The sequence below is a fragment of the Corvus kubaryi genome, unplaced genomic scaffold (assembly GCF_017639235.1).
Source record: "Corvus kubaryi isolate FWS band 111438036 unplaced genomic scaffold, C.kubaryi_AGA036_p1.0 37398, whole genome shotgun sequence".
Taxonomy (NCBI): Eukaryota; Metazoa; Chordata; class Aves; order Passeriformes; family Corvidae; genus Corvus; species Corvus kubaryi.
The window spans coordinates 44,804,200-44,821,614 of record NW_024581137.1 but is presented as its reverse complement, the minus strand read 5'-3'; the positions used below and the strand labels follow the sequence as shown (position 1 = coordinate 44,821,614).

Below are 17,415 nucleotides of genomic sequence, written 5' to 3'. Positions count from 1 at the left end.
ATTTTTTATAAGGTGTTAAAAAGCTTGGTTTGGGTTCTTCCCCCCAAGTGAGCAGCATTCTCAGGTTTCTCATAGCTTGCTGGTTTACCTAGCAGAAGAGCATTTCAAAATAATTTGAGAAGCTACCCTGTTTGATGTCTTCTAAATACAGTGTAGCCCACAAACATGGTTTGTATTGGAGCAAAACTGTCCAGCTGGTGCAACTAAGATAATTTGATTTGCATTTGTTCCGTGTTCCTTGTCTCCTCTGAAACACAGTTATATGTCCACAGCTTCATGAAATTTTTTTTTCCCGCTTACTCATTACAACAAATCATCCAATTTGGTTTTTTGGTTTTGTCTTCCAGGCTAATTTCAAATGGCTCACATGTGCTGGCATTCTCTGTTGCTTGATATGGCATGGATTTGCTCAGCAAGGTAAGGCACTATCTGATTGCACTGCGGTACTTCAATGCTGCTTTAAAATTGTGTCTGTTCAGCAGTTACTTAGGTGGATAAATACATCCTCACTAGACAAGTGCTAATGGCAGTAGGTCAGTCATATCTCATGTTAATGACCTCTTTGTAGTTGGAACTTAATTTACAAAGCCATAATGAAACAAAGTGAAATGCTGTTGTTGTAAACACCTTTTTATAAATGAAGTGACGGATTTGTGTTCCTCTTTGTGTTACTGGCAAGGTGGAAGTGACTGCATAAAAGCTAATGCAAAGTCATGTGGAGAATGTATACAAGCAGGACCAAACTGTGGCTGGTGTAAAAAAACAGTAAGTGTTGCAAAATTCTTTTTATGGCTTGGTTTTTTCCCTTGGTTTCAAACTTCTGTATAGAAATGTCTGTTTTCATTAATAGTAGTTTCCTCTAGTTCTTCAATTCAATACTTACTTGTACTTAAAAAATCAAATACTGTGATTTTCTGGTTTGAGTATAGATGTTTTTCACAATGTGTTTACTTCTCCTTTTCTGAATCCTAAGTGTATACAGAACCTATAGGCCGTCTCATAGTTACTTAAAATGGCTCCAACGTGGAATCTGTCTGGGTATGCTTAATTATATTCTTCCAGTGACATTAGAGTAAGAGCTAATTTTAGACAGATGTAGGTGGAGTAGGGAAAGAGATTGAAGGGGGTTTTTCTTCTAAAAGAAAGATTTTCAAATTTTAGTTTTCTATTGTTGGTAGATTTGAGGAGTAGGAGATAGGTTTGTGTGAGTGGGTGGTTTGTTTCATTATGAAACAAAAAGTATTTTCTTAAGAAAAATTAAGTTCAGGAAACTACAAAATATAAGGTACAAGCAGTATATGCTGATGTATCTTCTTCGGGTTAGAAAGAGAAGAAAATGTTTTCTATAGCTCTTCTTTGGTTTGTTATTGGAAACTGAGAAATTTTGTTTCTTGCTAGGAGATGATAATGTATCTTTATTTCTATATACTGCCTACTTACTATTGCCCAAACCAGCTTATAAATTTGCAACATTTAATTAAACTGACGAATTTTATAATTTGGCCTTGAGCTGTCAGATTTCTTGTAGGTCTGTGTCATCAAAAACCAACAAGCTTTAGTATACATTTATTTATATGCATATTTTGGGGATGGGGGCAGAAACAGAATTGCCAAGTTTCTCAAGTAGAAGCCTTATTTATTTATATTTGAGGTTAAAGCTTTCTTAAGGTTTGAGGTAAGGATAATTTGTTCTGAACAAAGTTAAGGATTGGTCTTGCTTATGGGTGTTGCTTTCAGATGGAATTTCCCCGAAATAAGAGTTGTCTGTCTTTGCCCTGCTATGTCAGCATATAGCTATTACTTTGTTGTGGAGTACCAAAGTACATTTGCATGAGCTTAATTAAAAAGGAAAGAATGTTAAAAGCAGGCTATATAAGTAGGTTCACATTATTGGCAACTATGTGAAAATATTTTTCCACTTCCAGTCGCTTTTAGAGTAGCCAGTTTAAACAGATGTCCCACTTCTGATGGAGGTGACATTGGGCTTTATTTTTTTTTTTTCATCTTACTTTTATCTTAGACAAGTAGATGCAAACTCCTGGAGTAAATAGTAGTCACTGAATGTATTTAGTATAATTTAATATATTTCAAGACCATGTGTTTTATTACTAAACTTGGGGGAAAAAAAAAAAAAGATGGAATCATTGTAGGAAGAGCAGTTGTGGGAAGAATATAACAATTTGCACATAGCTGTAAACTTAGTACTCTTTTGCTTGTGTTTTCTAGGACTTTTTGCAAGAAGGAGAGCCAACATCTGCCCGGTGTGATGACTTGGCAGCACTGAAGAGTAAAGGCTGCCCTATGGAAGATATAGAAAATCCCAGAGGCAGCAAACAGGTGCTCGAAAATAGAGAAGTAACGAATCGTAAGAAAGGCGCTGCAGAGAAACTGAAACCAGAAGCCATTACACAGATCCAGCCACAGAAATTAGCGCTGCATCTAAGAGTCGGTAAGGACAGTTTCATCCCACTTCTGGGATGGTTTTCCTGTCACCACCGCATCTGCATGTTTTGATTTGAATGTGTAACCATTTTGTTACAGAAATGACTGTTGTTCAGATAGTGTGAATGATAGCAGAGCCATTGAGTTCAGCTCTAGGTGTTTAGATACTCCAAATACTGTTTGATTTTTAAGAAAGATTAGATATTATCACTTATTCTATTTTTACAATAGAACTTAGGAGAAAATTGATACAACATGGAATGATAGATATATCAGAAATGTAAAATTGTTTTGTTTTCAGTATTTTGTAGTTGATTTTCTACAGTGTGCTTCATAGGATGAAAGTAGAGGAGTCAGCAAAAACTTAAAGCTAAGTTATGAAAGCATTTCCTTTTGCTTGAAGTGCTGCTGTTACCTGAAGTCTGTGTGTCTGAACAAAGTGGTTTTGTAGTTATGCAGCACAATTTTTGGATTGCTACATAAAATACCTTCCAGAGGCTAAAGATATGGACACAGGACCACAGTAATGAAAAAAACAAAGTAGTTATGTACCATTTCTAGCCCCTAAAGAGAACTTTATCTCCTTCAGGTGAGGGGGATGGGGAGGAACAAGGCTAGTGGCTCACTTGAGCACAATGGAGATTGTCCTTAAGGAGAGTTCTTGGGTACTGTAGGCTCGTTGAACAGCTGCCTTGTATTTTCCTGGAAGCAGAACTTGTGTACTTGGGATCAGCTGCTCAGTGGTGGTTGCAGTAATAATTGGAAGATGATGTTAAGCAGGCTCAGCGTGATGCGGAGAGGAAAGTAATGAAAATTATTTTGCAATTTTAATATGGCTCCTATTTATTTCTAATGTGACCTTTTTTGCTTCAAACCAAATTATTGTTCCTCTGTTGACACAGAGGTTTCTTCATCAGAACATAGCAGAGACCTGGGCAACCAGAATCTAATTACCCAAAAGATTGTTACTCTGTTTATAAGCACTTTTCTTGGTGTAAGTTCTCTGAGGGACCATGTGCTTGCAGAGGGGGACACTTGCTTTCTGTGCAGGGCTTTTGAAATATTAGCTAAGGAAAATCTAAACAGATTTTTGTGGTTGTTTTTTGTATTATGGCTTTTTTTCCCCCTTTGTTTTGTTGGGGTTTTTTTTGTGAAAACCATATTATATAGCTGTATGATCCATATGCTGTTCACTTGCCCATTTAATGGTTTTCTCACTTTACTGATTTTGCTCATGTTTAGCAAATGTTTCCTAATTATTAAGCAAACTTAAGCAGCAGCAGTACTACCATTTAAGTTCAATGACTGAGGGGAGCAGGAAATCCTATTGATTCTATTCCGTATTTCATATATATAATAGGCAAAAGAATACTGTTCCATTTTCTGGGAAAGGGGGTGTGTGGTATGTGTGTGTAATTCTTCTGCACTCTCTCAGCATCAGAGTGAGACTACATTCTTCTATAAAATGCAGGATCTGGGCTCACAATCACAGCAAATAGTAACTTGCCATTCTCTTGCTGCCATTTTTGTGCTCTGAGCTTGGTAGATGCAAAGCAACTTGCAATATTTCATCCAGAACTAATTTTTCTTTTATAAACCTGTTAAAACAATGTGGTTTGTTAACTTCTGAGAATTACTGAAGTCATCTTGGATGAAAATAGATCTTGAAAATTTGTGCTATTAGGTCTTACAGGAACCTTGTTAGAATGACTGCAAGTTTTAAGATTTGAAATTGCAGCAACTACAAGAAGCTTGTTTTTTGACAGGCTAATATTTTGTGTGGGGAGATAAAGTACCTCAGAAATATGAAGTTGAACATTTGAAAGAAACACTCGTTGACATTTTTTTCATCCTAATTTGATGTTAAGTATTTCAATTAACGGGAGGAAAAAATCACTTGCCTCTAATTCAAAACCTTCATAAATATTTACAAACCTTTCCTTAGAAAGGCATTTTTATTGCCAGTGCAGTTGTGGAATTTTTAATGGTTTCTATTTGTTGTTTAATCTCTGGAACAGGGGAACCCCAAACATTTTCATTAAAGTTCAAGAGAGCTGAAGACTATCCTATTGACCTTTATTATCTTATGGACCTCTCCTATTCTATGAAAGATGATTTAGAGAATGTGAAAAGTCTCGGAACAGCTCTGATGTTAGAGATGGAAAAAATAACTTCAGACTTTCGGATTGGTAAGAAAGATTTGCCTATTCTAGAAAAACAGTAAGTAAACCCCCAAAGTTTCCTTCCTGATGTTTTTCACATGACTGTGTATGAAGAGTAATTTTTTTTCTCAGTTTAGCAGTATTATGGCAGATGTTCTAATACACAGAACCTGTTGAACAGCATAAAAGTATTTGGTGTTGATGGAGAAGGTGAGACATAAACAAGTATAAGAGCTATTTCTGATGTCAGTTCAGCTATATTGCATTTGAATTCTCTTGTGTCATAATACAAATGAGACTTCCATTCTTCAACTTACAGGGATTTTATTGTTCTGTCTTAGGTTTTGGCTCTTTTGTGGAGAAAACTGTGATGCCTTATATAAGTACAACACCAGCCAAACTCAGAAATCCTTGTACAGGGGACCAGAACTGTACAAGTCCATTTAGCTATAAAAATGTGCTTAGCCTTACCAGTGAAGGAAACAAATTCAATGAACTTGTAGGTAAACAGCACATTTCTGGGAACTTAGATTCTCCTGAAGGTGGATTTGATGCAATAATGCAGGTTGCAGTTTGTGGGGTAAGTGTGTATTACTCTTTTTTTACTGCTCTATTAGACGAAATTGTTTGAATGCAGCCTTAGTGTTTTATGGTGGCTGGCATTTGATTATGTCACCTCCTGCAAGCAAGACTGGGTAGGTGAGGAAGAGCTCTAGTGAGTGAATGAAACTGGGAAATGCGAAAGTGCCAAACAGAGCTCGTGATCACAGCGCACAGAGACAAAGATTTTTAAGTTTGCTGTAGAGTAAGAGTCAGGTTCTGCTTAAAAGTGTATGAAATCCTGAGTAAGCAGTTGTTCCCAGATTACTTTAAAGGTCTGTAAGCTCCTTGTAATTGTGGTTGCAGAAATCTGGTGTATTGTGACTTCTACTAGTTTCTCAGACAGAAGTAGACGGAAAACTGGTTTTTTATTTATTTTTGGAGGCCTAAGGATTCTTTGTTTCTGTCATTTTGAGAGACTATTCTATGCACCTGTACAAAATGAATTCCCAAAAAAGCAATATCCAAGTTTATTTCTTTGTTACCACATTATTTTTGCTGTTGATCAATGGATTCAAGACTTTCTGAAATGATCTGGATTCTTAATTTAAAAGTGCAGTGTTAATCATAAGCCTTCTAGGGTTTTTTTGGTGGCAACTGGTATTATATGACACTTTTACATGGTCTTCTCTCCTGAAATTAGCTAGGGCTTCAGCCCCATGGAAAAAATTTTAAAAATAGGAAAGCTTACATAATTAGGCCCTGCAGTTGTGGGCCAGGATGCTCATGGGCCAGTCCTCTGGCAAGCACTGTGCTGGGTGCAGATCTACACTAGGTTGGCAAAGCCTGATGATTCTTCAGAGCCTAATGCTGGGCAGTTCAGTACTGTAGCGACACTGCACACCAGTGTCCTGGGGCTGCCTGGTCATGGCATGGCAGTGGACTTGGCACTGAAGAGCTGGGCTGATGGGCCTGATTTCTAAAACCTCTTCAGATACTCTAATGAGAACTGAGCAGGGTCTGTCCCAAAAAGAATCTTTCTTGCCTTTGATGAAAAACCTGCAGCAGATGTTTTGGAGAAGATGTTTAACAAAACACAAGTGCTTCCAAGGTTTGCATGAATCAGTGTTTTCCATGGTGACACTGCAGTGTGGCTTCTCCTAAATCTGTCTACTTCTCCATGCATTTCTCTCTCAAGTGTTGGTCCCCAATGCTTTAAAATAAATTGGTACAAAATACTAAAATCTGGTTTTGTTTTTCCCAAGGAACAAATTGGCTGGAGGAATGTTACAAGGCTATTAGTGTTTTCCACGGATGCTGGATTCCACTTTGCAGGAGATGGTAAACTTGGTGGAATTGTTCTACCAAATGATGGGAAATGTCATCTGGAAAATAATGTGTACACAATGAGCCACTATTATGTAAGTCTTTATATCATCTTCTAGGGAAATGAATATTTTATGATGCTTAAGCTCAAAAGATCTCATTGGGTCATCAGATAGAATTTCAGACCATTATGTTTCAGAAAATGTATCTGTTTCCATCAAGAGACTTTAGCTTAACTAAAGAATTGAAGTGCAAGAATTAATCCAGTCTTAATTGGAAAATTTCAAGAAATGGCAACTTTCATACTATGATTATGTGTTGTTGGATTTTAACCTCTTTGATAACTAATACTCCTGCATATCACACAGAATCACAGAATATTCTGAGTTGGAAGGGATGCATAAGGGTCATAGTCGAACTCTTAAGTGAATGGCCTGTATGTCCACTGGAAAACTGTGGTGGCTGTCCCATTATTTTATCATTTCACCAGTCTTCATGTTCATAATAGTTTACTAGTGTGAAAAATACTATCAAATATCTCCTTGAATAGTTTTTTAAGACTGAAATCTTAGGATGCAAAGTTCATGGTACACGTATGGTTAACATTGCCTTCGTGGTTTATTGAAAGGGAGATTAGACAAAAAGTGGAAAGAGAAACATTTACCAGATGGGGTAACCACAATAAGCTTTACCAAGTTTGTGTGTTCATAATATTCCTAACTTTGAGTGAAAATTGTTCAATGAAAACCTAAAATTAATTCAGTTTTATTTCATCATTTCTTTATGAAACAGTGCAAGAAGTAGTGGTTTTGAGGGACTGGAGAGAATTTTCTGAGAACATTAAGATCAAGGATTTAACTTTATATATGACATGGAATGTGATAATGTCTATGAAGAAACACCTGTCTTCATGGGGCATTCATGAAATCTTAACCAATGCCTGTTTGTTTTCAGAGGTTGTTTTGCTTTAGAATTGTGATGTGAGCTGGGTAGTTAGGAGTTGTATGTATGTTTCTTAAGATTATTTGTATTTATGATGTCAGAGTCTTTCTGCTTATTTTCTAGAAGTGTGTCTCAAATTTGAATTTAATTTTATGCTTGATTTTTTAGGATTATCCCTCTATTGCTCATCTGGTACAGAAACTTAGTGAGAACAATATTCAGACAATCTTTGCTGTTACTGAAGAGTTTCAGGCAGTCTATAAGGTAAAGAAATTACTCTAAAGTCATTAAAATTGCCTTATTTGAAATTAAAATAATTGTGAAAGTAAGTGATCATGGAAGTAATATTTTGCTACCCACATACATAATTATTAAGCTTTTTTACTTGTTCAAATCAGAACTGACTCTGTGTGTAATTTCCAATGAGAAAGTGCCCCTTCTCCTTACTGCTCTTCATAGGTATGAGGGAGTGGAGAACACATTTGCAGTTCTAATTTTTGTGAACAATTTTACAGCAGAATTGCTGAGGGGGGTGTGGACAGTGAATCAGGGGACATACTTATGAAAGAACATATTTTGTCTCTTGTGCTCTATTTATATACCCCGTGTTTAAAATTAACTAAACTGCTGGATGTGATTGTGCAATAGGAAATGACTGTGTAAAGGACATGCATATTTTTCCTTCTTTTAATCTGTTTTTTTGGTTTTGGGGTTCTTTTTTAAACTGTATTCAAATTGTTTTTTCTTTTTTGTTGGAAGAAGATGCCTGCCTATTTTTAATGTATTCTAAGTGTGGTTGAAGAGAGATTGTGTGTGGTCAACTTGTACAAGAGAAGGGCTTAGTAGTCTGTTGCCAAATGCAGAGTGAAAATGCAAAGGAGAAGAAAAGGCTGCATGTTTGTGCTATTAGGGCTGTGTATAACCTCAAAAATTGTGATCATTTCTGGCAACACAGCTTTATTTTCTGAAGTACTTGATCTTGACTAGTTAATCCACTAACGCATTATATCACCATTTATATTACAAATTATACTTTGTTTGCTCATAAGATGGTAATTTTCCTTCTGTTTTTGTAAATATTGAAAGGAACTGAAAAATCTGATACCAAAATCAGCAGTGGGAACATTGTCTTCAAATTCCAGCAACGTGATTCAGCTGATCATTGATGCATACAATGTAAGTTCACACTTTATTCGGGATGTATTAATTTTTCTTGGTCCTAAGTTTTTCAAGCAGAGATCCCAAAGTGGATTAGTTAGTATAGTACACTATAAATATACTCCATTGCTGTAAAACCACACTAAACATTCAGACTCTATGGCAATAAGAGGTTAGACGAGTAAAAAGATACGCTCTTAAAGCCATTTAAAATGGCATTACAAAGTAGAGTTACCATCCACGTTTTCCATTTCAAAAAATAAAATTCACAACCAAAACCCACACTGTTTCTTTAATATCTCCACTTTTACCTTCTTTCCAAGTGTTAGCAAAAAAGGCCATTTTGCTGGGTTGACCCCAAAATATTTTCTTCATTGCTGCATTGTGTATAAATGAGCCTCACTTCTCCTTTGGGGTAGATGGGGTAAACAAGTGCCTCCAACATCTGTGGAAAGCTGCCCTGACCCTGTAACAGGTTCAGACATGAGAAGGGGTCACCACGGCATGACTTTGGGCAGCTCTGGGCTGGTGTTTCTCAGCACATTGGAACTTAAATAATTCCAGTGTGCCTGTGGGGTTGGTGCTTAGACTGGACATAGCTGTATAATGTCTGTTCTTCAGCAAAATGCTTCTGCAAGTCAGTTTGAAGTTAGGTAATAACTGTTGTTTCAGTCCCTTTCTTCAGAGGTTATCCTGGAAAATACTAAGCTACCAAAAGGAGTGACAATCAGTTACAAGTCTTTCTGCAAGAATGGAGTGAATGACACACAAGATGATGGAAGGAAGTGCTCTAACATTTCAATTGGAGATGAGGTAACTCAGAGTATATGTGCTGCTACTCAAATACAAAATGCATTTAAAGTGTCCAACACAGCATTTGTATAGACAAAACTCCTTTTAGTAACATGGTACTCCACGTCTTTTTTTGCAGGTTAGATTTGAGATTAATATAACAGCTAATGAATGTCCAAAGAAAGAACAAAATGAAACAATTAAAATTAAACCACTGGGATTCACTGAAGAAGTGGAAATTAATCTCCAGTTCATCTGTGAGTGTCAGTGTCAAAGTGAAGGAGAACCTAACAGTCCAGCCTGCCATGCAGGAAATGGAACATTTGAATGTGGTGCATGCAGGTAAATAAAAAGATACTTTCTTTATTTTTCTAAAAGAGAAATATGAACAAGATCTTTGTTTCCTTAATTAGGGTTTACTTGGGTTTACTTGTTTTTTAGTGAAAGGACAATAATTGCTGTTACAGGCCTGTTTCTTTTAGGATATTTTGAAATACTGCCATATCTCTGCAAATAATCCCTATGCTTAAATATTGATCATTCGATCAGCATTATTGTATGAGTCAGAATTCAAATTTGGCCTTGAGTCAGCACTTTAAAGGATACAGGTCAGTTTTTGATGTTCCTTTTTAAATAAGGATACCAGATTTTCCCATCTATGTGTAGAAAGACTTCTCATACTTGGTGTCACTGTCACTGGTGTCCACTTGGTTTCCTGTGGGCAAGAACTGGCCTGTGGGTAAGCACAGCCTTCTGTTTTTGTAAATGCAGCAGTTTCCCAGTGATCTATTGTCTCTGATGGACACCACATAACATTTTGTCAATCACTGATGGGAACAAGAGCAACCTCCATTTGCTCATCAATATCTTACCCTTGATAATGAGAAGTGCTGGTCCCTGAAGATCGCAGCTCAGCAGCTCTGAAGATCATCTACTCTAATTCATAGGAAATCTTTTCATTGAAGTATGACAACAGCTACAGTGAACAGTTACTGTCACTTGAGAAATAATTATTGTTCTGTCACATGAGAGAGGGATTAATGATTATATGACAGTTTAGTTAGAGGGAGTGACACATAGTTTCTCACCTGGAATATCAGGTAAGATAATCAGAATAAGAGCAGCTTAGTCCAGTTTGTTTCAGTGCCTTCAAGAATTGGTACGTAGGTGTCAGCTGGAAACCTCATTTGAAGTTTAAGTTGTAACATCCCTTGAGAGTGTAGCCACTTTTACTCCTGTTCTTTGTGCTATTCTTGTGGCCTTTTTTTGTGTGACTTTCAATTAAGATTACATTTTCAGTCATGTTTTTACCTTGCAGATGTAATGAAGGACGTATTGGAAGACTATGTGAATGTAGCACAGATGAAGTAAATAGTGAGGACATGGATGCTTACTGCAGGAGAGAGAACAGTACAGAAATCTGCAGTAACAATGGAGAATGCATTTGTGGACAATGTGTGTGCAAGAAAAGGGAAAACACCAATGAGGTGTATTCTGGCAAATACTGTGAATGTGACAACTTCAACTGTGATCGATCAAATGGTTTAATCTGTGGAGGTGAGAGATGCTTCAGCTTTCTGCAGGCAAAGCTGGTCAGCAGTTTATAGGTCTATCTTCTCTACCCAGTGGAGTAGGGATACTTAGCTAAAAGATCATAGCCACTTGACACCAGAGATGAGAGTATCCACAGGTTTAGTGATTGCAAACACTTGTCTATTAATTAAACAGCCCTCTGAACATGTAGTCTGTTAATGCACATTTCACCTTCCTTGAATCACAGGTCCAAGAAGGGTGTAAAGTGAACTTGACTTCTGCTGTTTATTGCAGAGTTACCCTCAGGTATTACAGTAAAGAAGGCTGAGACAGCTGTCCTGAGATTGTAATGTTATACTGGCTCAGTGTAACCACTGTGTCAATAGAAAGAATGCCCTCAGCTTGCTTTTAATAGTGAGTGCTTGACTTTGGTGCTTGACAGGATACCAGTGAACTGCTTGACACTGTTCTGAAAGGTAAGTGAAGACTAGAATGTGCAAAATCCAGAAAAACCCCTTAAGCTCTTGAAGCAAGACTTTGATGATAGTTAATTCCTGAAATCAAAAGCAATTTAAATAACCATTCAGCAGCTAATGTCTAAATTATTTTGCTGTTTTGCATGTGGAAGTATCCAGTAGGAGCATAACTACTACCTCAGTGTTGTCTGTGATACAAAAATAAAACAGAGAAGCTGCTAAGATCTAACTGAGTGATGAGAATACCTCATTTGTCTGATTTGCTCAGAATCCACTATTGCCCACCAGTTCCACAAGGGATGGGAGCAAAGGTTCTGGTGCTCCAGAATACACAGGAAATAAACAAATAAAATACATAGGTGACAGGAAAGTGTTGACTGAAACACTTTATTCTCAGTGGAGAAGGAGGGGTGTAGCCAAAGATCTTTCTTTGTTATCCAGACCAAGATAAAGGCATCTTGTTTCCTGTATTGGGAGTGTAAGGAGCATGAAGTTGGGTTGGGTGTGTGAGGTCAGAAGTACATTGCAGCTGAACATTGGTGTCTTCTGGAGGCAAAGCTGTTTCATTTTTCTGTGTTTTGAATACTCAGTCAGTGCATTCCTCATCTTTTTAAGTCTTGCTTTATACGTTTGTACAGTGATAGATAACAAAGACAGGAGCAGTCAATTTATCTGTATGCGTGCAAAATTGTGAATTGAAGCAGTGCTGTAATGTTCTCTACCCAGGGGATATGGTCATCACATTATACTGTTCTTGATCTGATTTCCCAAGTCTTGTTATTTTGTTTATGAAAGGAAATCCAAATGTAGGAGAATGGGAAAAGGGGAGAAATGCCTGCAAGTAAGTTTTCAAGGAGCTGAAATTTATTTTGTACCTCTTAATTCATTAGAGTCTTCATTATCTCTCCACCATGGTTTCTTTTTCATTTATCTACGCTGAGGTGGTAAAATTTATTTCTCACTGTCACAGATTTTATGTTTTGTACTAGACCTGATTTCATTGCAATACCTTTTGGCTGCACAGGAAACGGGATCTGCAAGTGCAGAGTGTGCGAGTGTTTCCCCAACTTCACTGGCAGCGCCTGCGATTGTTCCTTGGATACTACACCATGTATGGCATCTAATGGGCAGATTTGCAATGGAAGAGGAACCTGTGAATGTGGCACCTGTAACTGTACAGATCCCAAATTCCAAGGCCCCACATGTGAAATGTGTCAGACTTGCCTTGGTGTCTGTGCAGAGCACAAGTACGTACCTAAAAAACCAAGTCCCAGCATCTGTGCATTGGAGTTAGTGATGTTTATATGTGAGGATTTTCAAAACAAAGCTTTTGATAGTTAAAACTTCAGCTAAGCTTTTTGATTAAAACTTTTATTCTGAAATACTATTAAAAAAGACTAACCTGACTGTCAAAAACTAAACCTAGTCCTGTGTGAGCCAGCGAAATTTGCATCCCTCCCTTTGGAAATCCAGGTTTTTAGAAACCTAGCATTTTCTGTATGAAAACTTTGAAATAAGTTCAGGATTAGTGGCTGAGCTGATTCCTGTGCAACTGACTTAGTGCTGAGAAAAAACCTTGGTCTTTCTAGTATAAAAGTCCTGTTCAATCTACTTTTTTCACTTAATTATTCAGTGATAGCCCACTGTAAATCTTGTCACTCAGTTTGTTCTTTTTAACCTGTGTCTCAGACACTGTTCCACTGTAAATACCCTGTTCTTACAGTGCCTTTTCTGATAGTATTCATTTTCCAGGTAGAGGTGTTGAAAAAGTCTGGGGTTTTTTCTGTCCTTGAAGCTTGTAGGTCATTCAGGGAAAGAGGAATTTGTGAAAAGGGCTTTTGTTAATCTCAAGGTACATAAATGTTCTGACTGATATAAAGCGGTCTCTTGATTTATTTTTTCCTAACCTTTATGGCAAAAGGGTTGGTTTTTCTTGGGCTTTTTTCCTTACATTTTCTCCTTAACATTTCTTTAGATTAAATGCAAGAAATCCTCCATGAACACATTCAAAAGCGCTGCTTCTGTTTTGTCCTTCCCCAGGGACTGCGTTCAGTGCAGAGCTTTCGATAAGGGAGAGAAGAAGGAAACGTGTTCCCAGGAATGTATGCATTTCAACATGACGCGGGTGGAGAGCCGGGACAAGCTGCCGCAGCCTGGCCAGTCCGATCCCCTGTCCCACTGCAAAGAGAAGGATGTTGATGACTGCTGGTTCTACTTCACTTACTCTGTTAACTCAAATGGTGAAGCTAATGTCCACGTGGTGGAGACCCCAGGTAGGAACATGATGTTGCCTGTTCCTCCTTTGTTGTTAATTTGTGCAGTTGTTGGGTGCTACAAAGTACCTCTGGTTGATTGGGGTGAGTTGAATGCATTCAGAAACAGGTACTTGTTCCCTGAGTGATAGTTGTGCATGTCTGAGTGGCTTTAGAAAAATGTAAGTCTGCTAGATCTAGATTTTTCAAACCCTTGGGCTGACAGAAACAGATTCTGTTTTTTAAAAGCAGAAAGTCAATCAGTCATGTATATTTGTTGAAACATTTCCTGTTTGCACTTGATGTACCTTCAGGCTTATTTTATCTCTCCTGTAGCAAGTCCTATTTAGATAAAGGTTGATAATTTTTTTTTTTACTAGGCTTGTGCTACAGGTTATAAACAATGGTGTCTGTGGGGTTTTGATGCTTTTTTCTTTCCCTTTTCTGAATAATTTGGGATCAGTCCACATAAAATTGTGTACCATGTTGCAAACTGCTTGAATTATTTTATGCTGGCAACCTTTGCTTTTACTTAACTGAGGTACCTTCAATAATAGATCCCAAAAGCATTTTGCTTAGTTAATCCTTAATAGATCAATCTTCTAATAGAAAAAAAAGTGAGAACAATTCTATAGCTCCATCAGTAATTTACCATTTATTTACCAGGAGTATTGTTAGTTTGAATCACTGGATGTCGCATCTAACAGTACAAAATTTATGGTTTTGTACATTAGCAGTTTGTGGTCTCCTGATTTTTATAAGCCTGATAGAAAATACACACCTTAGAGATTTAGTGCTGTATTATACGCTTGAGGAATTTTCAAGAGTTGATAATTTTGATGATCATCACTTAACACAGGCCAGTGGCCAGGGACTTTTAGAAATAAATACTGCTTCAATTCAGAATGTTTTAAATTCTTTACAAATGTAGTCCATAGTATAGGGGAGAAACTTGAGCACTGTCTCCTAGGACAAGCCATACATGCCCTACGCTTTTGAGGCCTGATCTTTTCTTCATGTATAAACTTCTGTTGCCTTAGCTCAGAGGTGAATCAAGCCCATCATGTACGAGGAGGCACCTTAATTTTGTGCCATACAAGTGCTGAAGGAACAAGCTCTGGCCAGTAGAGCTGTATTCTGTGGAGCAGACACCTGTTCCTTAGCTCCCAAGGAATTCCTTGTCGTGTCCCTTCCCACTTCTCTCACTCTTGCAGAGGCAGCTATGAAGATAAGGAGTCTGCAATGTGGGGGAAGCTGTGCTCTATTGACAGTTGTTCTATTGCACAGGAGTTGCATTAATTTGCTTCTGACTCCTTAAGTCTGTGCACTGAGCTCCGCAAAAGCCTTTCTTCAGTTTGTGATTATTGGGAATTTTATATTAATAGTGGAGTTGGCTTTTAATTTGAAGGATTATTATTTCTGTATCAGCCACTTTAAATCACTTTGCATCTCATCACAGTCTACAGCTTCCTCATGAGGGGAAGAGGAAGGGCAGGCACTGATCTCTTCTCTCTGATGACAAGTGACAGGACACAAGGGAATGGCCTGAAGTTGTGTCAGGGGAGGTTTAGATTGGGTATTAGGAAAAGATTCTTCACCCAGAGGGTGGTTGGGCACTGGAACAGGCTCCCCAGGGCAGTGGTTGCAGTACCAAGCCTGACAGAGTTCAGGAAGCATTTGGACAATGCTCTCAGGCACAGGGTGTGACTCTTGGGGCTGTCCCATGCAGGGACAGGAGTTGGACTTGATGATCCTTGTGGGTCATTTTCAACTAAGAGTATTCTGTGTTGCTGTATGTGGGGCCTGTTCTGCTGGTCAGCATTTGTGCTCCAGATGCCACTGCCTTTGACTTGGAGCTCTTAAATGTTTAAAATACAATTGCCAGTTATTTTAATATGTAGATAAATAGCTTAAAGGGTTAGCAGTGTATCGACTTTATCATCAGAACAGAAGTTGTTCTGTTGCTAAGATCAAACACAAATTAGAAGGATAAAAAAAAGCTGGAATGTTACAGGATGTATATACTCCAAAAATTTTCTTATTTGAAAGAAAAGTAGTATTGGCATATCTGATATTCAAAATACTGGCTTCAGTACAAAATCAAATGTTAAAAGCTTCTGGATATGCATTACCTTTACTAGTTTGTAAAATTCTGTTTCCCTTGTTTGTTCCCTAGAGTGCCCCAGTGGTCCTGACATCATTCCCATTGTAGCTGGTGTGGTTGCTGGAATTGTTCTTATTGGACTTGCATTGCTATTGATTTGGAAACTACTAATGATCATTCACGACAGAAGAGAATTTGCTAAATTTGAAAAGGAGAAGATGAATGCCAAGTGGGATACGGTGAGTCAAGCTTTCCTATGTATAAAAGCTGCAGTAGCGGAGGGAAAACAGAAGATTTTTGTTCATGTGCTTCTAAGTGTTTCAGATTGTAACCAGTCCTCTTAGAGAAGTACTTCTCGAGGCAGAAAAGAGAGTAGTAACTCGGATTTAAATAACATGTCAGAGAGAAAATGTAATGGTGTCAGAACAGCTCAGCTTTGCAGTTCTATCACGCTTTACAACATATGATTAAAACATTTATTACAAAGATGAGTCATTTCTGTAGAAGGCAAAGAAGAAAACTTTGTGCTCATTGAGGAGATCTTACAAATACTCACACAGGGTTACTTGGGAGACTTCCATAAAGTCACAAAATCATGGCTGGTGCTGGTTTGTTGAAATCTTCCCAGCTCTTTGCCAACAGAAAAATGTGCAAGAAAAACAAGCCTATGGTCTATAGGCTTTCATAGGCTACGGAGTCACTGCCTCTGGGCAGTGTCAGGAGTCTGCTAATGAAGAACCCCTTCACTACACTTCTGTAGAAGTCAATGCCCCCATCTGCTTGATAAGAATATTTTTTTTTAATTGTCCTAGGAAGCTTTTTGGTTTTATTTAAGAAAATTAATTAATCTTGTACTGGGGAAAAATTTACTAACACTTTTCTTTATATATAGCATGATTTCTTCTCAGTGATAGTTGAATGTTGCTTTTCTTTTCCTGTTGAATTATTCGACATTGACCATTTCTTTCACTTCAGCAAGAAAATCCAATATACAAGAGCCCTATTAACAATTTCAAGAATCCAAACTATGGACGTAAAGCTGGTCTCTAAGTCTCAGTTTGTATCTCCTTTCATTTTCTTTCCTTTTTTTCCCCTTTGCATGTTACTTCAAACTCACTGTGTGTCAGTCAGTTAATCACAGTTTGAGTCTTGCTCAGTGTATCTACTGCTGCTTTGATTGTGGGGTTTCAAGAATGCAGCTTGAAAATTTTTAACTGCTTTTGACAGCAAGATTGCTTACTTACTAATACTGCCAGTACTGGCTTAAACTATTCAACAAGTGATTTTTAAAATTTTTTTGTAAATGTGCGGATACATAATAGAACAGCTCTTAGGACTGAAGAATATCTTTGGATTGCAGAGAGAGACATGGGAGGCTTTGTCTTCTATTTCCTCAAATCAGCAGTCAGTTTGCTTAAAATCAATATATTTGCTAAGCTAGATTAGATACTCCTAAAATATCCCGGCCTATAAATATCACTGTTTTTATTAGAATAGCTCTGTGAACATGCAGAGTAGCATTACTTGTTTTTTTGTAAACTGCTTCTAGTATAGAACTTGCCTGTAATTAAAGAATGAAAAGCATATACTCTACTAATTTTATAATTAAATATGCATCTTACTTTTTTCATCCTTATTTCTATTGAAACTGGCAGTAGCAAAAAAGAAGTGCAGAGATCAGAGTAGAG

The 17,415-nt window shown here is 37.5% G+C and overlaps 1 protein-coding gene across 3 annotated transcripts in view; it reads left to right on the top strand.

Moving 5' to 3' along the window:
• The window catches only part of ITGB1 (integrin subunit beta 1), a 43,455-nt gene that overhangs the window by 19,481 nt on the left and 6,559 nt on the right, over positions 1-17,415 (top strand). For 2 of the 3 annotated variants that reach the window (XM_042043285.1, XM_042043283.1), the window contains exons 2-15: positions 348-417; positions 680-765; positions 2,227-2,449; positions 4,461-4,631; positions 4,946-5,184; positions 6,410-6,565; positions 7,581-7,676; positions 8,499-8,588; positions 9,243-9,383; positions 9,502-9,704; positions 10,681-10,919; positions 12,396-12,618; positions 13,412-13,644; positions 15,800-15,966. In XM_042043285.1, coding sequence (XP_041899219.1) covers positions 348-417; positions 680-765; positions 2,227-2,449; positions 4,461-4,631; positions 4,946-5,184; positions 6,410-6,565; positions 7,581-7,676; positions 8,499-8,588; positions 9,243-9,383; positions 9,502-9,704; positions 10,681-10,919; positions 12,396-12,618; positions 13,412-13,644; positions 15,800-15,966 — 2,337 coding nt within the window. Of the gene's footprint in view, positions 1-150; positions 169-347; positions 418-679; positions 766-2,226; positions 2,450-4,460; positions 4,632-4,945; positions 5,185-6,409; positions 6,566-7,580; positions 7,677-8,498; positions 8,589-9,242; positions 9,384-9,501; positions 9,705-10,680; positions 10,920-12,395; positions 12,619-13,411; positions 13,645-15,799; positions 15,967-17,415 lie in introns of those variants that run through there. The other variant, XM_042043284.1, reaches the window with a different exon arrangement.